General features: G+C 49.5%; 1 protein-coding gene across 27 annotated transcripts in view; it reads left to right on the top strand.

Annotated features, from left to right (window-relative positions):
• Nucleotides 1–26,318, top strand: part of LOC147445442 (uncharacterized) — a 69,334-nt gene that overhangs the window by 2,520 nt on the left and 40,496 nt on the right. For 26 of the 27 annotated variants that reach the window (XR_015189778.1, XR_015189777.1, XR_015189779.1 and 23 more), the window contains one exon: nucleotides 104–199. Coding sequence is in view for 18 of the 27 variants with exons in the window: in XM_086524968.1 (XP_086381094.1) it covers nucleotides 104–196 (93 nt within the window). In the remaining 9 variants the exon portion in view is untranslated. Of the gene's footprint in view, nucleotides 1–103; nucleotides 200–26,318 lie in introns of those variants that run through there. The other variant, XR_015189786.1, reaches the window with a different exon arrangement.

Here is a 26,318-nt window from a genome sequence, read left to right as displayed (position 1 = left end):
GAAACTTTCATATAATTTGTTATTATTATTTGTTTAACGTATATAATTTTCTGTGTCTATCATATACCTGTTTGTACTACATTTTTTTTTTCTACTTGTGCAGGTAGATGGTGATATTCAAAGCATTACTCCAGTTGAGAATGCTCAACCTACAAAAGATGCCCATCAAGGGTTGGAACTTCCAAAGATTGGATGAGAGGTATCTAAAAATAGGATCTACATGCTTGTACTTTTTTTCTGTTTTGAAGGTAGTTTGTGAATGATGAGATTAGGTAAATCAGAACCCAGTTTTCTTTCTCTATCACAGGTTGATGCTAACCCTATAGGCCACTGAAGGAATAAGTTAGCTGCTTAGCCTGTATGAGAGGGCTATGCGGTCTTAGTCCTCTGGAGTGTAGTTTTCTAAATATAGATTTTCTTAGAGTTATTTGTGCGACAAATGTTGTAATGGATTTAGGGGGTGGCCGCTATAACATCAAATATTTCACTCAAAATGATTTGAGCTTATCTCCTCTCACTCATTTCTCTACCTTTGGCACAAATCACCCTCGACTAGCCACCCTCTACACTGCTAGACATGCCATGATAGCTATCCCCATTGAAAAGTGTCATGGATGCACTCAATTTGACAAAACAACGAGAGAAAAAACGATAAGAAAATGTGATTTGTCGAGGATAAACTCATAGGATTCAATCTTCCTCTAATCCACTCACATAACCTTGATGAGTGTCCACATATGGCCACAACTATGCACAAAAAGGGATCACAAGAACCCAATCGGAGAACCTTACTCACTTCAGCCAGATGATGATCCCATCTTCTACCCCCACTCCCTCTGGTGCGTTGCTTCCTTGTCCATGTGCCTCTCAAGGACAAATCCTTCCCTCCTTGCCTCAGCACCAGCAACCCCTTTCAGCTGATAGCCTTCAGAGAGTCCTCTCATAGTAGTGGTGGAGCTTAGACCAGTGGCCACTTACCATGAGCCTTCATGTTTATTTGAATCTTCTATTATAGACACCCTCTCTGTTGGGCCTTACAACTGACGGAGCCAGTCTCTTATCATTGCCATGGTGATCGATCCTCTCTGCATGTGAGCTACCATCAATGGCTGCAGAAGATATATGAAGATTTCACATTGGTCTCACACCAGCTCCTGATTTGTCCCTCTTCATTAAAGGTATTGTCAATGGCACGGAGTACGCACCCAGTGCTCATTTACACGTCCGGTGGAGGAGGCCAATTTGGACGCACCGAAGGATCCCAAGCTTTTTCTATTAGCTACTTGGCTATGGGATATCGCTACTTTTTGATCAGTTAATTTCGTTTATGCAATCCTTCAAGGATGTGTGTTTTTGGGCCTACTCTGATATAGTAGCGATGCCACCAGAGCCAGGAGTCCATATTATCCTATTAGGGGTGGGCACAAGACTGCTGTGTGTGTAGGTTTACAAGATTAACACCAATTATCCTATTAGGGGTGGGCACAAGACTGCTATTCAATTGCAATTAAGCAAGAGCTAGAGGAGGAGGGAGCCTTCATTGTTGTTCTGATCAAGCACTCTGAGTGGCTATCTCCAATGGCGATTGCCTCGAAGAAGCATTTCTACGCAGAGTCTGTGTGGACTTTAAAGCCCTTAGTTTTAACCTCCTGCACATAAAGGTTTTCATAGGATATTGCAGGTCAAGCACTATATAGTTTTGAGGGTGGATACCCAAACATTTTTTGTGCCTCCTTTGGTACATTTTTTTTTCCGAAAAAAGATCCTTCTATTTAGTTAATGAAACTGCTCATAGGGCTACAACCACCTCTACAAGAGAGGGCTACAACAATCATGAGGGGGGAAACTCTCCCAATGAGAAAACAACATATGTACATGAGGCTAAATCAAGAGGTGGGAGGAGGGAAAAGCCACACAGGTGGGCGGTAGTGCCATCTGAGCACACCCTGGACCATGGTGAAGAAAGGTCCAGGACGCCAGAGTTGAACGAAAGCCTCTCTACGCTCCCGTATGTGGTCGGAGTTGCCCTGGAGTCTCTCAAACTGTCCTCTGAGAGTATGGATCAACTCTAGCCAAAGATCTCGAACAGTCTCTGCTGGTGGTACAGAGCGAGCCTCAGAGATGCGGAAGCAGCGGGCCCGCCAGATGAACTAGAATGTCAGGCCGCAGATGAGCTCCCAACACTCCTCTCTCTCACTGCACAACTCTTGTGGAGTAAGCTCTATAGCAGGCTGGAGTGTAGGTCGACCCCCATGCATCACTATCATCCTGCTGGTGGAGGATAGCTCAAACTGAAGTGCCGGGCCCATGAGAGTCAATCAAGCAGCTGCCCCCCCAGTGTATTGCCGTGATGTGGAAAAAGCTGGCATCAGCCAAAGAATACGAAGCCAAACCTGTTGTGCCAAAGGGCAGTCCCAAAGATAGTGGCGTTGACTCTCCACAAGATGGTCACAAGCTGCACATGCTACCTAGAGACCACTATGTACAAGCCAGCTCCCAACTGCTGTAGCTCGATGTGCAACCAGCCACTGGAACAAAGTGACTTGCCGCGGTTGTATGGAGTCCCACAACCTCTCCCAAAAAGCTGCCAAGAACTCAACTGTAAGACCCTCCTTCTGCCAATGAGTTGCTACAGCAAGACGAGCCTATCTCCGCGCTGCCAGTATGTACGTCCCAGTCGAACAGTGTATTGAAAGAAAGGGACACCTAGATGGTCGACCGAGGAGAAAGGGTCCCTTCAAAACCACTCTCCAGGATCCCACTGCACTCGTGCCAGTGGACAACACTCCCAGGCCCGCAGCCTCCAGTGGCCAGTCTCAAGAGCTGCAGGGTCAGGATCAATGATGCAAGTCCTCCGAAAGATGCCCACAACTCGGATCCTCTGAAAACAACACTCTGCTATGTGTGGGGCCTCTACTGAAACTCTGTGTAAGCGACCCTCACCTTGTAGCTCAAAGAACAGGGAGGGTACAGTCTCTCAGCAAGCCCAAACTGCGATGAGAACCTCTAGTTGCGTGAAGGCCCCCATCCATCTGGGTGCTGCTGACTCGAGAGGTGTGAGCCACTCAGTTGGTACTGCGTCTGTGATGTCCTGACACATGCTCTGCACCCCTCTCATGCCCTGTAGGTGGATGCCTTGAAGCTCCTCTAACAAGCCTGAGAACTATAGCCAGTCACCTAAAGTGCGTGGTGGACCCTCTGCCATGGGACCCCAGGAAACATGAGGCCTACTACCAACCAAGTGGCCTCTTTGAGTGCTAACCATGGGGGTTCCAAACAAGGGGCTGTCTCAGGCGCTCCTCCGTGCAAGTAGGCTAGCGTTGCTCCAGGCCTCTCTGCAGCTGCTCCCAGGATCGGAGCAGACTCACAATGAAGCGGTCCTCTCGTCTCCTTCTCAAGCCAACTCTGTGCATCTCTGTGAAAATCCATCTAGTTGAAGGTCGCCAAGGGCCTCCAGCCTGAGGCACTCTCGCACTAAGCCGTTGAAGCAAAAAATCCTTCCAGGACTCCTCCCCTGGAAGAAGTCCTCTAACGATAAACTTCCCTAGAAGGGCTTTGCTCTGCTGTGCTGGGTCTATAATCCCCAATTCTCCCTGAGAACAAGGAAGAATGATGACCTGCCATGCCACTTTGGCGCAGGCTATCTGAGTGTTCCGCCCTGACCAAACGAAGTTCCTGATCAGCCTCTCCACCTGGGTGATGCAAGAACTTGAAAAGATCCAACGAGAAGTGATGTACCACATAATAGCCAATAAAACCTGGTTGGCCACTACGACTCTGCCAAACAGAGAAAGTCGTGCGGAGCTCCAATGTAACAACATCCTCCTGATGGACAATAGGAGGGGAGCAATCTGCTGCTCGGGAGACAAGTCCAAGCCAACCTGACAGCCCAAGTATCGAACTGCAGTCCCTGGGGGAATCCATCTGAAACCCTCACCTTTCCCCCATCTGAAACCCTCACCTGGCATCTAATCAGGCATAGGAGCACTACCAACCGAGAAAGCCACTATCTTTCTCTAGTTGATCAGTGCGCCTGATGCACAACAACAAGAGAGGTTGCATTTCAAGGATGTGAACACTTATCCACCCTCACTTGTCTAACCTCAGCAAGTCTCAAGAGCCTGCTCACACCTGTGAAGGTTGGCCTCCTGACCATCCAAGTACAAGGCTGAGTCGTCTGTGAACTCAGCATCCAATAGCTCATCTCCTTGAATAGGGAGCGCTAAGCCACGTAAACCAACCTGCTGTGAAACCAAGAATCTGCTCATCGCCTCAGCATAGAATAGAAAGAGGAAGGGGGCAAGAGGGCAGCCTTGTCTGACCGAACGTGTGAGCATGAAACGATCACCTCTACCTCCTGACAAAAGTACTTGACTGTGTGCCCGTCTTTACAGAGCTGACACACCTCTGATCCAAGCATCTGAGAAGCCCATCGTGCGTAGAGTGCCCTCCAAAAAGTCCCAGTCAACTCTATCGTAGGCCTTCTCAAAATCAAGAAGTATCACCAGCTCCTCACCATGGAGCCGCGCTAGGGCAAAAGCCTTCCAAAAAGTAAAGATGTTGTCAAGGATACTACGCTCGTTGACAAAACCTGTCTGTGTCCCATGTATAATGCTCTCTAGAAGTGGCTGGACCCTCAAACTCACAGCCTTGGCAAGAATTTTGTAGGATGAGTTGAGGATGGTGATGGGCCACCACTGTCGAATCTCATCCAAGGAGCCACCCTCCTTGGGAATGAGGTAAATCAGGCCCTCACTCATGCTGTCAGGCATCTCTCCTGTGCGTCGGATGTACTGAAAAGTGCTGCAGAGATCTGAGCCAAGCAAGTCCCAATACTCCAAGAAAAAGCTGGGGGTCTCACCTGGACAGCTACCACGGGCAAGTGCTCTAAGGGCCGTGTGTAGCTCCTTAATCTGAAGCGGCAGCTTAAGCCTCTGGCACATCTCCTCAGTCACAAGACAAGGAATCTGTGCCCACACTTGCTCTCTGCATGCATCCTGACGCTCTGACTGATGCTCTGCAGACAGTAGATCACGGTAAAAGGCAGTAGCAACTGCACGCATGTCCTCCGGCTCTGACGCAACTCACCCGTCGGGCCTCCTCAACTGGATGACCTTGGCATGCGTATGTCAGGGTCCTAGTGCCTTAAAGAAAGCGCCTGTCACTCTGTCACCCCCCTGGGTCCACAGAGATGCCTGCCGATGGAAAGCAAACTCATGGCGCCTCTCCTCTGTGCTGACGAGCCTGTTGTAACTGCTCCTCCAACCAAGGACTAGCTGGATGCTGCTCCTGCATCCTTTGCAAGGAAGCAACGCCTCGTCGGAGATGTTGCTCCTCCTCTCTCGCTGTAGCCAGGCGAGTCGAAGACTCTTGAAGAGAGAGTCGACTAAGCTGAGCAAGTCCTGAGGCCACTTTGTCAGTAGGAGAGTCCTGCATGTCTAAGCTCTCTGTCCAAAGAGCCACCACTCGCTCTCTGAGCGCAGAGTCCAGTAAGACCCTCTCAAGGATACGTAGCATTGTGCTCTCTCTCCTCTGCATATCTTTCATTGTGAGGATCACTGGTGCATGGACCGAAAAGGAAGTCCCAACCAGAATGCAAACTGTCCAGTGGTCACTAGTGTAGAAGCGATCTATTCGAGATAGATTCACTCCTCCCACTCTGCGGTCCGAACGAGAGAAGGCTAGGCTGTCTGGGGACTGCCACACATCTGAAACCCGCAGATTCATACAAAACCTCTCCCAAGCTGCCAACTCAACTCCATGCACAGTAGTATGGCTACCTCCAATCCTGTTAGAGGGGACCTCCAACATGTTGAAGTCATCCCCAATGCACCATTGCTCTGCCTGTGGTAGAGACTGAACAATCTGAGATTAAAACTCTGCATGTACACTCGCCACATTGGGCGCATAGATATTCAGGAAGCCCACGAGGCAACCCTCAACGTGCATAGTGATCCACTAAGCCTTGCCTGGCAGAATAATCCGTATGCCCACAATGGCCTACTGCAAAGAATCCGCAATAGTCATACATACCCCGCCCTGGATGCCTCCAGGTCCAAATGCAACTGACCAAAAAGTCTCGTATCGTCCACGCAAAAGCTGACTACAACGTCTAATGCGGCTCTCACACAGATGATGCTCCTGTAGCATAAGAAGGTCAATCTTTCCTCCCACAAGGCATCGCTGAAGCTCCTGACGCAGTTGGCCCCTCTGACACTGAAACTGGGGCCCACCTAATCCATGCACGTTCCATGGAACGATCTCATGAGGAGCGAGAGAGAACTGATGTTGCAACAACAGCTAACTGTGCTATCTTCGAGGCAGGCTTGGATGGGGAGTAATCCGCATCCGAGCGTCCCCGAGATAGGCGTGACTGCAAAGAGTGTCTAGCCCAAGCCCAAGTAGAACGAGCCGTGCGCAAAGCAACCTCCTCTGTCCAGGAGTCCTCATGTATGTGTACATAACATGGCGGGCTCTGCGTGTTAGCAAAGAAGTGAACCACAAGTGTCTATATCCTGCTGAGTCTGGAGGTGTCACAAAAAACTTGGCCAACGGCCACAGAGTCTGAAGCAGGCCTGTAACCCCTAGGTCTCCCATGTGATGAGAGAACTCTAGGGCCTGTGTCTGTAGACACTCCAACATTGAGTCTAAAGTCCACTCAGCTTGGTCCCTGCCGCATAGGGAAAAAGAGAAGCCAACCGCTGAGTCCAAGGCATCTATCTCCCTAGCTGCAAGGAAATGTACATGAACTCTGAAGCAGCTTGCCTCAAGGTCTGGTGAGGAGTCATCGAGAAACCGTGTAATGTCGTAGGCAAAGAAATCCCACCGATGACGAATGTCGAAGCTCGTCAGACCATGAGGAACTGCTGTAAAGGGGGATGTCTGCACTAGAAGAGGGGGTTTGCAAGAAAGGCTGTCGCTCTCTCGCCAAGCGACTCGTGGCAAAAGTGCAGCCGAGGAAGGCCCTGTCCCCTGGGACGGCTGCGGGGATGGAGCGGGAGGAAAAGCGGGAGCAGGGGGGCTCGAGGGAGAGGGGGGCGAGGGGGAGCAGTAGAGGGAGGAGGGCGAGATGGAGAGGCAGAGGGAGAAGGTGGGGGGGGGGGGGGGGGAGGCAAAGAGGGGGGGAACTCGGGGGGAGGAGGTGGAGGACCTTGTCTTGGTGAAGAGGGTCGAAACGGTTCATTGTGGGAACCCATTGCTGCTGGGCAGGAGCCTGGGGACCACTCTGAGTGCCAGGATGGCGCGGTGGCCCCTGTCGACGATTGCCAACCCTCCTCTGCTTGAGCCCCAGACTCGGAGGGTGGCTCTGCCTACGTACTCTGTGACTCTGTCTACTGCTACTGGCCAGCCCTCGAGGGTTGGGGCTGGACCTGTGGTGCAAGTTGGGGTCTCCTCCGTGGACAGGCCTTCGCAAGATGGCCCATCTATCGACAAATGAAACACTGATTCAAGAGGCCCGGATACTCCATGCTCTATTGGAACCAACCCCCACTCACCCGAGGCAGTAGGTGACCTTCGGGAGGGTGTGGGTGTCCCTCACCAGAACACGTACCGAGGGAATGCCGGCCGCCTTGGCAGCTACAGAGACTGCCGTGCAAGGTGTCTCTAGGATAGTCCCAATCTCTGAGCCTATCCTGGACAAGAGTGGCAAGTACTCCCTGTCACCAGCGTGTGACTACTATCTATCCTTTTTGTTGATTTTTTTCTTATTATCTATTTACTTTCACTTTTTGGAAACACCCCTCGGGAAATCTAACTGCCCTGCATTGCGTAGCTAGTGTGGAACTGTCCAGAGGGAGTCGAGGCCTGAGGGCAAGAGAGAGCACTAAGGTTGGACAAAGACTATGGTTAGCCAAAGTGGGGTCATTGACTAGCCAAAGTGGAATCCTTTGCTACTGAGGCTACATTTCAGTTATGGGTGTGGCTGCAGTGTACAAAGGGGGTCAGATGACTTAGAAAGATACAATGGCGGCATCTCCTAAAATTTAGGGAACTGCTATTTTGGGACCTGAAAATGTGTTTGCGTCATTACCTCCGGAATGACAAGGAGAACATTTTCTTAATCTGCCGTGAAGTCAACTGGGCAACCGGTTGGGAGATTTTTAGGCAGCAACCCCGAAACGGGAAAATGCTTGTAAATGCGCCAGGTGGCACATTTCTGGTGCACTTTCCTCATGCATGGAGAAGTGGCGCTGAATTTGAAGGAAAAAGAGGCTCATTTGCAGAGTTTGTCACAGGTTAAGAGCTATGGAGTGCTTCCTTTCCCTCCTATGTACAGTGCGGTGCCAGGAGTGATGCCCTGCACGCTACGCACTGTCCTCTCTCTCCCCTATGGCAGTATGTTATGGCCCTCTAGTGGGCTTTTCAATTGACCAATGTACAGTTGTGTGGGTTCATGCGCGATTGCCGAGGCAAGAGCCTCTTGCACAGGTACTGGATTAGCTAGCGGCTAATCCCCCGCAGGTACAGGTGGATTCGGAGAGGTTTCACGCCAGAAATCTCGTCCGATTCAAAGGGCAAGTAGCCCTACAGGTGCGGGAGCTCGAGGACTTGCTACGGATGCGACCAGCACGCGAAACGGAGCCCGAAACAGTAAATTACAGCCTGCTGTGTATTTTTGCAGGTTTAGGGTTTTGGCCCTAAACGGTCCCTAATACCTCCAGGAGGTTCGGGGACGCGAGGGGACCGCTGTACAGGTGATCTGGCGCATTTTTGGGCTGAAAACAGAGAATTCAGCGTGCTGCAGATTCTCGCCAGGTTTTGCAAAGTGCCCGTATGCGTCGGGAAAGTCATTTAATGCGTGGGAATACTGACTGTGAAGGGTCCTAGTATAGTTATGCTGCCGAAATCGGGCCGGAACAGTTGAAATTCAGCCAAGTTTGTGCGGGGCAGCTTGTAGGGAACCACCGCGTTTATTCCCTCTTTTAAACAATAAAGAAATACCGAAAGGGGCGCCTAAGTTAGGGGCCAATCTGGTGTCGGTCTACTCATACAGGTGCAATCTAGCAGCCTGTATCTCTCTCCCCTTTGTTGTGTCTTGAAAGTACAGGTAGAATAGACGACTAATAATGGGTGAAAGCTAAATCAAGGTTTGAAGTAAAGTCTACCGCCCTTTTTGGATTGTACAGGCCGGTTTCACTCCCTCCTCAAACCAGGAAAGCAGACGGAGATGGGAAGGTCTGCCTCCTCTACGAGAACATCTGTAACTGGATCAAAACCATGCCTCCACTATCGAAAGTGGGCACGAATTGCTCGGATGGCCAAGGGGCTCATTGCGATGACCTTGGATGCCATCTCGGAAGTCTCGAACTCTATCTGATAGTAGCCGTGTCCGAGGAATTGAACATCCAAGATCTTGCCCACCTCTGCGAGAAGGTGGGCCTGGAGAAGATCACGCAGCTCTCCTATGCTAGGTCAGCTACCGAGAATCTTGCAGATGATGGAAGTCGCCTGAAGGCGTTCCACCTCTACGGCTAGGCTCGCTTGCTTTGTCGGTGACAGAGCAAGTGGAATGGTGGGCTCAACGGGGTCGGGCGAGGGGACTTCATTGGAGTCCCTTTGAGCCTCCATCTGTGTCTGCTGCTGTGAAGGAAGGGCGAAGAGGTGTCGGCGAACGGAGACCTCCTGCTGGACCCAAGCACGTCGAGGGTGTTGTCGAGACCAGTCAAGCAGGATTGAAGAGGGCGAGGAGATGGACTAGGGGCTATGTGCACGTGGGCGGGGTAGCGGGCAGGCAGCGGGCAGGGCAGGTGGGTGGGTAGCGAGCAGGGCAAGGTTGGGCAATGGGCAGGGGGCAGATAGCGGGTGGTGAGCAAGTAGGGTGGGAAGGCGAAGGCGAGCAAGGGGGCGCAATGGCGAGCAGGGGGCGGGGGGGGAGAACAAGAGCAGCGAGCGCGTTCGATAGAGTGATCCCCTATTCTTTGGTACATTCAATCCCCTCTTTTCTTTTCGAGCCCTTCTCTCCCTCTACTCTTTGTCCACCCCCTACACTTGTTCCATCCCATCTTTTCCCCCCTTTGCCCTCTGTCTCCACCACTCAATCCCCCCCCCCCCCCCCCCCCCCCGAACTGCTTGTTGACGAGCATTAGGGCAATAAGGGGCTATATGTCTTTTTGTTGGTAGTTCTAACATATTGTTGGTCCTTGTGGCCTAAAACTTTGATTGTTATATCTGAAATTGTTTCCATGGAACATAGAAATTCTCTTAAGTATGATTATTTTTTAAAAAAATAATACAAAAAAGTGTTGGCGACTGATCTGACACTACTCTCGAAGCTGTTTAGACCTTCTGTTGTCAAGGGCCATATCCATGACACTTACCATACGCACGCACGCGAGAGAGAGATATGATATGATATGATATATTAACGTCTTCAAAAGGCCAAAATGACCTATGAGACCAGCTGATACAAAGTGGTGAAACTAGTACAATGTCTGAATACAAAAGTACAAAGGTACTGAATGCAAAAAATAAAAGTGAGAAGTGAGTAGTGACAGTGAAAATGAAGTGTAGAGTAAGTTCTCAATGACACTCCGGATGTCGTGCTAGGATGTCCTTGATCCTCTGCTGAAGTCTCCGTCGATGGAGTGTGCTCCTATGTCTCGGTCGTGGTCGCCTCGATCTCCCAAGCTCAATCGCCTTGTCAATGAGGGTGCCTCTGGTATGCATGCGGACACAACTCTGCGCTGGTGGCTGCTCTCCTGGCTTTCCCGATCCAAAGAAATCTGTGATCGGTCTTTGTGACTGTCGTGTCCCATGTTTCCTCAAGAGACTATCCCAATGCCGCTGTAGCTCAAGTAGATATAAGCCAAGGCATCTCTGATCCTCATACTTCATGACTCTATCTAGGGGTCCAAAGCCCTCCCTGAATAAGCAATGGAAGTGCCCTTGTATCTCATAATACACAGTGCAGTGGCATATGTAATGTAACTCTGTCTCTAGCTCTGTACCGCATAATTTACATATCCTGCTCTCCGGTGGTATCCCTCTGAATCTGCCCGTCTCAATCTCCAAATGGTGCGAGGATGTGCGGATTTGACCTATAGCGCATCGCAAACTATGAGACAGATGAGTGTCCATGTAGCTCGGACGAATCACAAACCCATCTCCCGAGAGTTGGAGAAGATGATCCTTGTAGAAAGCCATCTTCGTGCCCAACTCCTGCACTGGCTCTACCCATGTCCTCCTGGTGTCCAACTGTATAAGATCCTGACGAGTAAGTCTAGTGATCTCCGTCCGTGTGACTGGTAGTGAAGGTGCATCCAGGGAATACTGAAAAGGAGGCAATCTATCTAGGCTGAAACCATGCCGCTGAAACCAAGAGGTCATCTGCGCATACCAACATGATGTCATAGTTACATGGGACGGCGGGTCGGGGTCGGGAATGGGGTCGGGAACGGGGTCGGGACGGCAAAAGTCAGGAAACGGGGACGGGGGTCGGAACGGCAAAAAAAAAAAGAGAGTTTTTTTGGCATTTTTTGACCTACACACATGCCACACACATAGAGCATCACTTTGACCATAAATTTACACTAAATAGACCAAAGAACACGAGTCATATAGGCTGAAATGTGCTAATAAAATATCGATGATCGATGGATACAAAATGAGAAGTGCATGCCACAAGGGCTCAAGAGTCAAAAAGCCTAAAGGACTTAGGACAAGCTTGAGGCCTCAAGGATAACAAAAAGTACAAAGGGCTATGTAGTAGGTAGAGTCGTAGACTCAAGAGTCTAGACTCGAGAGTCGAGTGATCAATGATCATCAAACTCAAGAAGTGCTCGCCTGCTGAATCTCCACATCGTCGTCGTAGTCGAGGTCGTCAGCAACGTATGAGGGCTCCGGCTCGGGAGGCTCGCATTGAGGTTCGAAATCCTCCTCTAGCTCCTCCAAAAGAGTATCGGCCATAGATGGATTCTCTGGTGCCATCTCCCACTCAGTGAAAGGATCTGCCTTGTGTGTGATGCTCTTGGCAAGCATGCGCAAGTTAGCGCTCACAAACACCAAATCATTGGCCCTCTGAACGCCAAGGCGATTCCTCTTCTTAGAGGCAATGTGGCTGTACACACTCCATAGTTGCTCCAAGCAACTAGTGGTACATGCTTGGCTAAGGACACGAACAGCCAAGCGCTGCAAATGTGGGCCATCTCCTCCATAGTCCTCCCACCACAAAACCGAGCCAATCTTGTTGCGATCAAGCTGTGCATCTACACATCCATAGGAGCCCTTCTTTTGCCTGTAGTTGAGTAGCTCGTCTCTAATCTTGCGCCTAATGTCACTGCTAGGCTCAAGGCGCTCCAATGCAAGCCGCCATCCTTTGCTCACCTCCTTGTCGGTCTCTTGACGCCTTCCTTGAAACTCAGGGTCAAGCACATAAGCTACCGCATGAAGTGGAGAGTAGTATCCATTCCACCTCGATTCACACAAGCCATGAATCTCCGCATACTGAATAGGGTCAGGCACAAGCTTCTCAAGTGCCTCTATCATCCGATCCATGGCTTCGTAGACTTTGCCAATGCATGGCTGCAAGCCATCCACCACTCGAAGTAGGTGTAGAATAGGCTTGACCATGGCGTCAAGAGTCTTCACCTCCTCCCACCAAGCGGCGTCGTCGGCCCATTCTCGGCATTTCAATCCTACTGCTGATGTAGACTCCTTCATGGCCTGGAACTCATCACTGAGAAAGAGGCCCCTTAAGGCTCCGCCACATGTAGACAAGCGGCCTAGCATAAGCCAATTGAATGCAAATCTTGTCTCTGAATATTTGAGCAAAGACAACTGGCTCCTCTTTGAGAATTCATGGCGCACTTTTTGATGGTTGAGCACAAAGGAGACAATTCGAGAGGCGTCACCAATGGTGGGTGAAATCCATGACAAGTTCCCTATGTCCTTGAGGAGGTTATTGAGGCAATGCGCCATGCAAAATGTGACATGGATGCTGGGATACATGCCCTCAATGATAGCTCCGGCTGCCCTATTTGACGCCTCTCCATCTGCAACCATACAAAGGACATTCTCCGGGCCGGTGATCTCTATGGTGCTTGTCCACTCCGCAGCAAGCATCTCGGCGGCCTTGCCACTATCGGATGCATCATGTGACTCCACAAAGTACATCTCCCCCCGAGAGTAGGCCACCACCCCGTGGATGGACCGCTTGCGGGTGTCGCTCCATCCATCTACAAGAAGAGAGACGCCATTGGTCTCCCACAAATCCTTTGTTGCTTGGGCCGCTTGCTCCACGGCAAGCTTCTCTTTGTCAAGAAGGGTGGTGCGAAGCCTCTCCGATGAAGGTGGCACATAAGAGGAGCCATATTCCCCTATTTTCGTAACCATGGTTCGAAAGTATGGAGACCTATCCACACAAAATAGAGCATGTTGCGTTAGTATGGAGAGTCGAGAAATTATAACCCATTATGAATACAAAATGGAAGATTGCAATGTGCATATGCCAAGGGAAACTCACCGCGAAGCATGGAAGGCAATGTGGTCGTGGAAGAAGAATCGGGCAACCGACCTATCTACCTCTTCCTTCAATTTAGGATTCCAATTTTCGTTGAGAGTGGTTTGGCGATGCGGAAGGGAAGAGGACGGTGTAGATCCATGGCTCTTGAAGGTTCGAGAGATGTCGTCAAGGTTGGCTTCCCTTTGCTCTCGCGGTGTCGCCGTGGCGGAGGGATCAACGGCAACAAAACGGCCCCTCTTGGCCGCTTCCGCAACCTCATACACCGTGAGTTTCTCAAGAAGATCCAACCTCTTCTCGGGAGCTACATGAGGGCAAAACTTCACCTCGTGACCGGGTTCATGAAGAAGATGGGCTCGCACTTTGTTTGAACCACCCGATCTCTTGTATGGACATAGCTTGCACGTCCATGGTCTTGCACCGCCACCTTGGCCACGCGAGCTAAAGTCGACTTCATCCCACCACGACCACGTTTGCACGGCGGGCCTCCTTCGAGAAGAAGCGGCTTGAGAAGTGGAGTTGGCTTGAGATGACATGATGGTGGAGAGACTCTCGAGAGTAGAGCTTAGAAGTTAGAAGGGTTAGAGGAGAGCTTGTGTGGAGAGAGAGTAAAGGAGAGCTTCAAAGTGGGTAGAAGAGGGAGAGGAGAGCTTCAAAGTTCAAACTTGAGCCTTGAGCTTGAGGGAAATGGAATGAGCTTGAGCCTTGAGCTTGAGGGAAATGGAATGAGCATTGAGCATTGAGACTATGAGTATTAAGAGGCCCAAGGGAGCCTTTTATAGCCTCCCAAGGGCCAAGGCTTAAAAAATATGGCAGTTGGGGCTGCACAGAGCCGTTGCAAACGGTCAAAAACGGTCACTTTTTTGAATCCGACCCCTGCCGTCCTCGTCCGGTCCGTCCGACCCCCGGCCCCGGCCGTCCCCGGTCCGTCCCCCCTGCGACCCGCCCGTCCGGCCTGTTTTCCGTCCGTCCCTCGGCGTTCCCAGCCGTTCCCGGCCCGGTTACGGCCGTTCCCCGGCCCTAGGGCCCGTCCCCCCCGTCCCCTGTAACTATGCATGATGTGTCTCCCTGCGTCGCTAACTGTCTAGAAGACTCCAGAGCCAATCTAGCGTATCTGCCGCCACGTGTATCCCATAGGCTGTGCAAAAAGGACACGGATCTGGTAATAGCCTCAATCTCTATAGGAGGGGCTGCTAGCTCTGCTCGAATAATCGCATGTGGTACGGAGGACTTGGCTCTAATCATTCGAGAGATCATAGATACCAAGGGCCTCTCCATGTTCCTCCACCTGTCATGATCCACAGATGGTCCCCACACCTGTATCCCATAAAGCATAGCTGAAGTAACCAAAGTATCAAAAAGCCATAGCTTTGTTCGTGGTTCCTGAAACTGAACCCGCGAACACATCCTCTCTAGCCCTCCCAGTGCTGCATATGCTCTAGACAGTCTAGTCTCTGCTGCTCTCCTCAGAGCAAACCTCGGTCCCGAGAATACCACCCCAAGATATGTATATGCATCTGTGTATTCCACAGTGTCCTGACCATATACGAGTGTAGGTGCCGATCTCCTGACCCACTGCGGAGTAGTGTTAAACACCATAACCTTGGTTTTACCAAGGTTCATAGACAATCTACTATCCTCCGCAAAGCTGTCTAATGCATCCAACTGTCTCTGCATGCCCTCTGGTGACTTTGATATCAACACAATATCATCAGCATATAGTAACAAGGGGATCCATGTCCGTGCTAGCTGAGCATCTCTGTCGCCTTCTCTGTCAATGTAGTCAGAAACCTCATCTACATACATACCAAATAGTGTAGGGGACAGAGGACACCCCTGCTTCACACCAATAGTGGAATGCACAATGTCAGAAATCCCCTCAGGAGTGCGTACGTGACCAATCACTGAGCCGTATAAAGCCATGATCCCCCAAATGATCTCTGTGGGCACTCTCAACTCCTGTAACCTGCGCATCAATGTGGCTCTCGGTACTGTGTCGAATGCTTTGCGGAAATCCACAAAGCAACAATACATCCGTCTCCCATGTGCCCTACCCTCCTCAATAATGGCTGTGAGTGTAAGAATATGGTCCAAGGTGGAGAAACCCCTCCTAAATCCAGCCTGTCCTGCTGCTCGTATGCCCTCATTTTCTGCCCATTTACTCAGTTGCTGCTCCAGGATGGACGTATACAACCGTGCTAATGTGTGCCCTACCATAATAGTACGGTAATTCCCTGGTACCTTGGGATCCCCTGCTTTAAAGAGAGGTACAATAGTAGATAAACTCCAAGACCTGGGCAGTCCCTCACACATGACCCGGTTAAACAACCGCTCAAGAACCTCTGACAATAAATCTCTAGCATGTATCAAGTGCTCTGCCACCAAACCATCATGATCATATGGTCTCCTAGTCTTCATCCTGTCAATGGCCTTCTACACCATCTCAGTGGTAAAGAAGGTACTGGTGTCTGGGCATGGCTCTGGGGGGTCTGGTAGAGGCGGTTGCCCCGGTATTGTATATAATGATGCTGCATACTGACCCCAAATTTCGGGAGAAGTAATCACTAGAGGGCGGGAGTGCTCATGGAAGAAACGTCAGGCCTCCCCTGAATCTTGACTCAAAAAGAGTTGATACAAATCACGTTCCAACTGGGCTAAAAAGGCCCGCTTCTTTCGTCATACTAGACACCAAAGAGCAATCCGAGACTGTTTATATGTGATCACCCCAAGTACAAGCTCGCGCTGAATCTGAGCTCTCATCTCTCTGCACTCATCATCATACCAACTATTTTGAGGTATGCTCCCAGAACGTCTTCTCTGATTTGGTCGAGTATGTGGGTATGCCTCTGTTGCTGCCCCATGCAAGATCTCAGTCAATAGAGTAGTAATCTCCTCCACAATATAAATTGGCTCGGCTGCCCACATCCGTCTGTAAATCTCCTCTACATACACCGAGTCGGTCTCTGGTGTAAAAGCATATCGTGTGTGTGCAATCCTTTGTGGTGTCTGAGAAGCACTGTACTGGAAGGAGACTGAAAAAGTCAAAAGAGCATGGTCCACTGCTATTCCAACAGGTCTAGATCCCACACTAAAATCCTGAATACTAGAAATGAAGCTCGGTGAAATGAAGCTCGGTGAAGTCATGACATCATCCACTGTACTAGCCCCATGTCTGTGCGGAAAACATGTAAATCCCCCGGAAGAAGGAAAAATCTCTATTCCATTAAGTATGGCCAAACCATGGATAGCCGTCATCTCCATGAGATATCTCCCATACTCTGTATGCTCCCTATCTGTTGAGTGTCTGTCAAGCCCCATCTCCGAAATATCCACTTCTCTGAGTATCTCCTCTGAGGTATCATAGAATACCGTTTGGGAGTTGGCGGTCTTGGCATTAAAGTCTCCCAGGAGAATGATATCTTCATCTCTAGAAAACTCCCATATGTCATCATCAAGTATAGAGAAAGGAGATTGTCCTCTGGGTGAGGCATAGACTGAAGTACTAGGGGGAAAGTAACATATAGCAATATATAAGAATCTGCTTGTCTCAGCTCTTAGTCTCACCCACATGTATCTCGCCTGGTCATCTCTCCGAACTATCTGTAATAGTGGCTGCAATTCCTCCTTGAATAAGACAGCTACACCTCCTGAACCTCGGCTCCCGTGCTAGGATCTAGCATCTGGTCTACAAGCTGTTTCCCATAAATAACCAGTCACACGTGGCATCAACTGCCTAGACATCAAATGCGTTTCTGAGTAAAAAACAATGTCTCTATCTCTGAAGCTATCCTCAAAAGCTCTCACATCCAACCTATAAGATCCATTACAATTCCATGCCGCCATCCGGAGTGTGGTCCCATAGGTCTCGCACCGTCATGCTGTGTGCTTTTCCAAAACCACTACTTTCCCTCCTCTATAAAATGCAATTTTTCCTTTCTCCCTTGCTGCCTTAATCTCTGACATCAACTCTTGCATATGTGTTATTTGCGCCAAAGTAAGGTCATCCCCCATAAATATCCCTGTGTTCTTAAGTGCTGGTCTCTTCTTTAGGAATTCCTTCCTTGATTCCATAGTTGGGAATCGCAAAATAAGTGCTTTCTCTTTGACATTTCCCTTTCCATCAATTCCCTTCTTTCCTACTCTCCAAGCACCTGTATGCGTAGGTTCCGGGATGCCCATGCGTTGCAAGAGTTCCTTCACTTCATCCTCTACATTTCCAGTGTCTTTGATACCTGTAATACGCACATGCAGGGCTCTATTCTTCCTCTTCTGTTCCTCTTCAATGGTCATATTGATGATGGTAGAAGTCTGTACGGCTTCTAGCATCTGGGCCTTCCCTTTCTTTGCACCCGCAATCCATTTTTCTGCTTCGTCAACTTTCTCTTGTGTTTTAAAAAGGTGCTCCGGCCGCTTTCGAATTTTGCTCTTCCCCTTTGCGCAAAGTTTCCACTTGCTCCTTAATTTCCTCAAGCTCCTTCAACATGGAAGGCTGATTTTCCCTCTCCATTTTGGGCATAATCTTGCAAGGTGCAAGCTCCCCTTTAAGCTCTTCAATCACTGCATCCTTTTCCTTTATGCACTTTTCCACATTTTTTTTCCAGGCATCAAAGCTTGCAATTGCCTCATCTAATTTTTTCTGCATAATACATTCCATAACATTCACTTCTGCCCATACTAAATTCTGCATCTCCCCTTTCAAGGATGCGTACATCTCATCATGTTTACCAAGCATCGCTTCATCCAATTCTTTCCTCATATCTGCATACATAGAATTCTTATAGTTATCCGCATTTGCATACATCTCTTTCCTAATATCATCTCTCATAAAGCTGAGCTCTGATTTAATCATTACTTGAATTCTTTCCATTAATACATCATCCTTGACTCTGACGGTTTTCCCTGCCCGTAAAGAACCTGGCGAGAGTATACTTTCTCTATTCCTCCGCTTGAAAGTCGCTTGCATTTTTTGTGGGGTGACGAAGCTACTTGTATCATCCAACTCATCTGGTTGGTCCATCCTCAGAGAGAGTTGCTCCTTCAGCCGTAGTCCCCTGCCTGCTCCTTTCCTGCGTGCTCCCCTTTCCCCCACTTCTGCTTCGTCCGCTCACACTCCTCCTTCCCCCTGCTTGCTTCTGCCTGTCGCTTCCTGGGTTGCGCGCATCAATTTCCTGCACTTCTCCCTGCTTTGCGTGCAGGCCTCGCTTGCCTCCCCTTCACCTTCGCGCTGTTCTACTCTGTGACTCTGCGCATTCTGCACTCTTCAGCCCCTCTGCTGCGCAGGCTGATTGATGTGCACACCTTCAACAGCCCTTGAGCTCGTGTAGGTGGCTGCCTCGCAGGTGCACACCAACTGCCTCAGGTCGCGCTGCCGGCTTTGCTTTGCCTCAGGTCGTGCTCAGAGAGAGAGAGAGAGAGAGAGAGAGAGAGAGAGAGAGAGAGAGAGAGAGAGAGAGAGAGAGAGAGAGAGAGAGAAATGAAATGTTATAATAACGTCTTCAAAAGGCCAAAGTGACCTATGAGACCACTCTGTTACAAAATAGTGAATCTAATACCAGTAGCACTTCTAGATTCATTTTCGTATCTCTTTTTTTGTACCCAGACATGGTATCAGATTCACCAGTTTGTACCCAGACATAGCTGGAACCGATGGGGCTCTATATTCCTAGTAGTTCACCTTTGCTTCCATACTTACTCGTATGGGGGCAAAAGGAGGTTTTCCGTGTACTATCTGCCGCCAGGTCATGCAACGCACATGGTACACTGAGTTATAGATTTCCACCAGGACAGGCGTGTCCCACTTTTACCCCTAGGTGCTCCAGCTTTGGACTTTTTTGCCTCTGTCAAGAAACTTGACAGCTTGCAGTATGCTTACAGGTTGATGTATGCTCAGATATTACTTAGAACAAATGGCTCTTTTTGCTTGTACACAGGCTGTGGTGACAGGTGTATTCTTGGGTTATGGGCCTTTTGGATACACGCAATGGTATGCATGCTGTGGCATAGTACTCACACAGTCTTATGCAGAGTCTGTGCCGTACATGATGGTTTACAGTGGTACTATGCATACATATTGTGTCTTCTTCCTAGCCCACGTACCTTATGGTCTTTGTCCCCTGTGTAGACAAGTCTTGGAGAGACATTCCTTACATGGTTGGAGATGTATGCTTTTGGGGTGCTTCAAGTTCTTCTGATGTTTGTTTATGCTCTGGTTATACATGTGATGACTTGGAACACCAATGGGTTGCAGACATCTAGATTGAGAGGGTCTAGAAGGATGCTTTTGAGAGGGGACTTGCAGGGACAAGTTGTTGGCAAGGTGGATGTCTTGCTCATTCAGGAACATAAAATTGCTGCACCTTTTGGGAATATCATGAAAGCTGGTTCTCAGACCTTTTGCGAACTAGCAAGTGGACACTTGTCTCGCAGTTGTGGCGTATGCATTTCCGTTGGCCCACGCTTGCGTGCTTCAGCGAAACACCATGGGACTCTAGTAGCGGGCATAGCAATGTATGTGGCGATCCAGTTTGATGAGACTTTGGTGGGATTCCTTTCGGTCTATGCTCCTAATGGCCATGTGATTGTGCTTGTCTTTGTTCTTCGTTGACTGCCTTTGTGCCTCCTGTTGACACTTGGGGTTATTGGTGGTGTGATGCGGATTGGTGTTTGCACACAAGCTAGTATTATCATCGATTTCACCCGTGGAGCAACAGGCATGTGAGCGATTTCTTTTAGCAACACACTTTGCGGATGCTTGGCACATTCGGGCGTTTGGTTCCTGTCAGGGATATCTTTGCTACTAATGGGGATTGAGGGGGCCCAGCTAGACTATTGGAGCATGTGGGTAGATTTTATGTTGGTGCATGTACAACATCGAGGGGTGGTGCCATCTCGATTTGGGCCGGTACTGTTTTGTCAGATCATTTCCCTATTTCGCTTTATATCTTTACTGGGGTCCTTCGGCCCCAAGAAGAGGTACTCGGATCTCAGAGAGAGTTCTTTCAGAGTAGGACCTACACCAGCAGTTACAACAACTTTGGTCAAAGGAGGCACCTTCTATCGCCTCACCTACAGTTGTTAGCATCTTGCTTCATGGAGTCCAGTCACTTGTGTAGGGAGACGGCATGTTCTCTCAGTAGAGAGATTCAGCAAAGAGAGCGTGCTCTACGTGCTCCCCTCAACTCCTTCGGGACTCTCTGCATGATCCTTCCTTTGCAAGTAGACATGAATTCTGGAGGAGTGACACAGTCTCTCAATCACGTCTCACTCTCAATCACAATCCTAGTCTCATGCACACTCTCAATCACAGTCATGATCACACTCTCAATCACAATCACAATCACAATCACACAGCCGTCCCGACAATAGAGGCCGTCTCCCAGAATAGCTCGCCCAAAAGCGGCTATTCTCCTAGCCGAACGCGTGTCTTTAGTAAAGCAAGGCAAAAATAGGGCCAAAAAGAGGCGTCCTGCACATGAACACAAAAAAGGCACTAAAAATATCCCATACATGGGAATTTAGCAATATCCCATATGTTCTAAAATTTTGGCCATTTTCAACAGCTCGCAGCTCTCAAAACAAGGTAGGGAAATTAAGAGCCATGCTCAAAGCTGAAATTTCTTCAGCTTTTCGTTGGAAATTGAATTTGCAAGACTTTTGAATGCCGGTAAGCAGTTTAAATTCAACATTCTCATTTTGACAATCCAAGAAAGCATAGCAAGGGATTTTCGTGAAGCAAGGCCAGCTTGTCTTAAGCAAGGCTTATCATGGTTTGGGCCTTGTGTAGCAGGCTACAGTGTCACTTTCACAGGACAGTTAGTACAGTTTGGACTTTACAGTTGGTCTTTGGTCTGGTCGGTTCACACTAGACGGACTCGCTGGGCAGTGACACGTGGCAAGATACGGCGGTTTAGTGGACATTGTGGCCAGGTCACCACCGCCACCCAGTGGAGATAGACTTAGGTGCTGTCATTTATGAGCCGTTGGTGGCTCTTTATGTTTGTATATATGAGTAGTAGCGGTTTGGTTAGGATTATCTTTTACGTAGTCGTCTAGAGCGAGTCTATACACAGAGCACGTCTTCACCATCTCGGCACATCTGAGCCTCGACACCCCCATTGTACTTGTGAGTCGTGGGCTAGAGCTGAGCGTGCTGCCACGCCAGAGTCTGTATCAGTTCTTTGAGATAGTCCAGTCATATGTTCTGGTCTGCTATTGTGTCTTTGTGAGCTCAGTTGATGTCTATTGTTTCCTTTCTTGTCAGTCTGTTTGAGTGGGATTGTCACGCACATTGCACTGAGGACCACCCACTGTATAGAGCACGACACATTATCCGCGCTACAGGTGCTCTCATTTTGGCGATCACGGTGGGACCTCAAATGAAGTCTCACTCTTTGTTGAGATACAAATCGTGAACCTAGTTGGTTGTTACCTAGCTTCGCCCACTTGCTTGCATTGTGTAGATAGTCTGCTGGTCTGGTCCTCTCTCGCCCTGGTCCAACCAGTTTGTAGCAGGGCTATAGTGTCACTTCACAGGACAGACAGACAGTTGGACAGTTAGTTACAGTTGGTCTGGTTCACACTGGACGGACCCTCTGGGCTGGGAGTGACACGTGGCAGGGTACCGATGGTGGTCTAGTGGACATCGTGGCCAGGTCACCACCACCACTCAGTTTGGAGATAGACTTAGCTGACTGGACATTTATGAGCCGTTGGTGGCTCTTTATGGTTGTACATATGAGTAGTCGTTTTGGGCCAGTTGGATTATCTTGTAAGTAGTCGTCTAGAGTGAGTCTATGCACAGAGCACTGCTTCACCATCCCTTCACATCTGAGCCTCGACACCCCCATTGTACCTGTGAGTCCTGGATGGAGCCGAGTGTGCTGCCACGCCAGAGTCTGTATCAGTCTTTGAGATAGTCGAGTCATATGTTCTGGTCTGTTGTTGTGTCTTTGTGAGCTCTGTTGATGGCTATTGTTTCCTTTCTGTTCAGTTTGTTTGAGTGAGATTGTCATGCAGATTGCACCGAGGACCACCCACTGTAGAGAGCACGACACATTATCCGCGCTACAGGTGCTCCCATTTTGGCGATCACTGTGGGACCTCAACAGAAATCTCACTCTGTGAGGTGCAAATCTTGAAGCTGGTTAGGATTATCTAGCTTCGCCTACCTTGCCTAGCTTCGCCGACCTTGCCTTGCATTGTTCTCCTATAGCCTGGTCCAACTGTTCCCCTCTCGCCTGGTCCATCTAGCTTCGCCTACCTTGCCTAGCTTCGCCGACCTTGCCTTGCAGTGTTCTCCAATAGCCTGGTCCAACTGTTCCCCTCTTGCCTGGTCCAACTGGTCTAGTCTTCTCTTGCCCTTGTCCAACCTGTCCTCGTCCCTGTCTAGACCTCCTCGACCTTGGTCTAGTCCTCCTCGTCCCTGGTCCAGCCTGGTCTAGTCACTTGCCTGGTCTAGTAGAGTCTAGACCAGTCTTCAGCCAGTTCAAGGTTTTCTTGCCCGAAGGTTGGTGGGATTGGTTGTCATTGCATGACACATACAAGGCGGTCTGTCGAGCGTCAAAGCGCACTACTGAGCCCTCTGAAGTACTATAACAGAAGACGACCTTTGGTACAGAGTAGAAGTCCATCAACCTCATCACGTATCCCTCCACATACATCACCCATTCCTTCATCCGCTTCCACATCTTCGAGATCTCCTTCTCCAGTAAAGCTCTCTCCTATTCTGTTACGGGCTACTGAGCTACAGGCTCAGTAAGGGGCCATGGAGCCGTTGGCTAGCGTTTTGGCTAAGGTAAACATCAAGTTCCCTACATTCAAAGGACTCTCTTCAGAAGATGCTGACGACCATGCAAGGAGATTTGTATCTCTCTGTAGGGGTCGTGGTCTTAACAGGGAAGATGCCTACTTGGTACTCTTTCCATCCACCTTGGATGGCTTAGCAGACAAATGGTACAGCCAGTTTGCAGAGAACCATTTTGCAACTTGGGCAGCCTTAAGGCAACAATTCTGTGCAGCTTTCAGGCCCGGTGACTACCAGAAGAAGGTGTTGGATGAGTTAGCCAACATGGTGCTCCAGCCAGAGGAGACTTTTGCAGAGCTTATGACTAAGACCAAGTCTCTGGTTGCTAAGCTTCCTCAGCAACCCGGTGAATTCATGGTGAAGAAGTGGGTGGAGAAGGCGCTTCCCAAAACTTCTCAACAAAAACTCCGAGAGAGTCTCCGGCCCGACGCCACTTTGGAGGAGTTCATCGCAGCTGCTACTAGGATAGAGGGGGCTAGGAAGCTGTTCAACAACTCCTCTTACATAGAGACCTCCTCTGTGTTTCCGGAAAGTCCTGCTGATCCATTGACTTCTTTACGGAGAGAACTTGAAGCCCTAAAACTACAACGTGCTCTTCAAGAGGAGAAAAATATCTCTCTTCGCCAGGAGAAACCCCCACATCTTGAGGCTTTGGATCAAATCAAGAGAGAGCTAGAAGAGCTTCGGTCTCAACAAGAGACTAAGGCTATGGTATGGTGCAGCTCGTGTCGCTCTCTAGGGCATCCTCCACAGGACTGTCCCCTTCGGGCTTATTGCCACTTCTGCGAAAAATCTGGGCATGAAGACAAGGATTGCTACTATATCAAAGGGTTGCGGAAAATACAACAAAGTCTAGGTCCTTCTCTCCAACAAGGGCTAGCACCTGCATCGAACATGGTCTCACCCTATGGCCATCAAAACCCGTTGCCACCTCTGCTGACAACACCTCCTATGCAACAAGGTATGCACAATAACTTTGCATCTCCCAGCTTTTATCATGCTAGTACTCCTTCAGTTCCCCAAAGCTTCTATACGTCAGCCTCCGGTCCCATGCAGCAAGGGCAGAGACCACCTCGCCCCTCAAATAGGCCAATTTTGTGCTACAGGTGCGGGGAGTATGGACACTATCAGAGCAAATGTCCCTTACCAGAAGGGTCCCCTCCTTGCCGACATTGCCCTGAAGCTAAGGATCACTATAGTAAGGATTGCCCAAAACAACGAGCGTCCACATTTGCAAGCACAAGCCAACAGGAGTTTACATTTCCTCGTCTCACTGTGTCTATTCTTGGACATCAATTCTCGGGCGTCATAGTGGATGGTGGATTTGGGATCAATCTGATGCCAGAATTTACTATGTTGGCCTTAGGCCTGCAGTCTACCCGCCCTGCTCCATTCACTGTTACATTGGTAGACCAGAGGACAGTCTACCCTGTGGGCATAGTAGAGAAGGTTCCTCTGATGATACAAGACTGCACATATAGCTTGGATTTTGTGGTGGTCAGTCTTCCTCAGATGGAGGGAGGATTTCCTTTGCTGATTGGTCGACCATGGTTGAGGCATACTAAGGCACTTCATGATTGGGGCAACGGCGCCATGTGGATACATACTCCTGGCTCCACCATGCAACCAATTCGGCTCGAAGGAGGTATGGATCGAGTGGTTCATCACTGCTCATTGTCAGTACAGTCCAACCCCGACCCTGAGCAGCCCAACCCCCGTGACGGGTATGACGACGACCTGCTACAGTGGTTGGAAGCTACCGCCTCGATGCCATGCTATATGGTCTCTATTCAAAACTCACATGTGCCGGTAACACTCTCTCTTCCAACTCCTCAGGCGGACACAGATGTCACAAATCCTACAGTAGACAGTAGTCATACAGCAGACAGTGGACCAGTCCAAGCAGTAAGTGGGTCAGCCCCAAATTCTCAAGATTCAGATGATCCTCCTATGGAAACCCTCGGCCTTGGGGAACCTATCACACATCACCGAAGGGGGGAAAAATCTCCTCTGCATGAACTCGCCAATGATTACCCCCTTCCTCTAACATCTCCCAGGTCGGATGCCCCGCCCACTCTAAAGCACCCGGTTATGCCTGTGTCTGAAGATTTACCTTTTGATGAGCTTCCGCTTGGATGGTTACAAGAAGAGTATGCGGAGTTTCCAATCGATCAAACGCCAGCACATGAAGTCTCAAAGCTCCAAGAGGCAGCTCATGTTTCAACTTCTGAAGTACCCTCCACAATTACACCTCCTGAACCTGCCAAAAAGGTTAACTTGGGCGACCCTGACAACCCCCAGCACGTCCTCTTGGCAGCTTGGTTATGGGAGCATCCCGCATTACTCAATCAGGTAGTCTCTTTCATACACTCTTTTAAAGATGTTTTTGCTTGGTCCTACAAGGATTTGGAGGGGATCCCACCAGAATTGGGTGTCCACACTATACCTCTGGTTGATGGGGCAAAGCCTGTAAGAGGCCGAGCTTACAAGCTCAACCCGAAGTATGCTGAGGCGGTCAAGTCAGAGTTGGAATAAATGCAAGAGGCAGGGATCATTGTACCTGTGGAGCACTCTGAGTGGTTATCACCCATGGTGATAGTGCCTAAGAAGCAGTCCAACAAAATCCGTTTGTGCGTAGATTACCGTGCTCTGAATAAGGTAACTATCCCAGATGGTTTCCCAACACCTTTCACTGAGCGTGTGCTCAAAGATGTAGCAGGGTATGTATTGTACAGTTTCATGGATGGGTTTAGTGGATACAATCAGTTGGGCATCCATCCAGGTGATCAGCTGAAAACGGCCTTTGTGACTCCCTAGGGTATTTTTATCTACACTAGAATGTCTTTTGGGTTGAAAAACGCTCCACCTTCTTTCAATCGAGCGGTGTATCTCATCTTTTGTCCTCTGCTTACGAATCATCTTCGCATCTTCACGGACGATTTTTCGACCTTCTCAGGTGCTCAATGTTCAACCCCAGTGGAAAATTTAGAGGAACACCTGGCTGAGCTCTCTGCTGTCTTCGTCAGGTGCAGAGAGGCACGACTAAAACTCAACCCT

The sequence above is a fragment of the Adiantum capillus-veneris genome, chromosome 12 (genome assembly GCF_014529385.1).
Source record: "Adiantum capillus-veneris isolate H3 chromosome 12, ASM1452938v2, whole genome shotgun sequence".
In the NCBI taxonomy this organism is placed as follows: domain Eukaryota; kingdom Viridiplantae; phylum Streptophyta; class Polypodiopsida; order Polypodiales; family Pteridaceae; genus Adiantum; species Adiantum capillus-veneris.
This window is presented reverse-complemented; position numbering and strand designations above follow the sequence as displayed.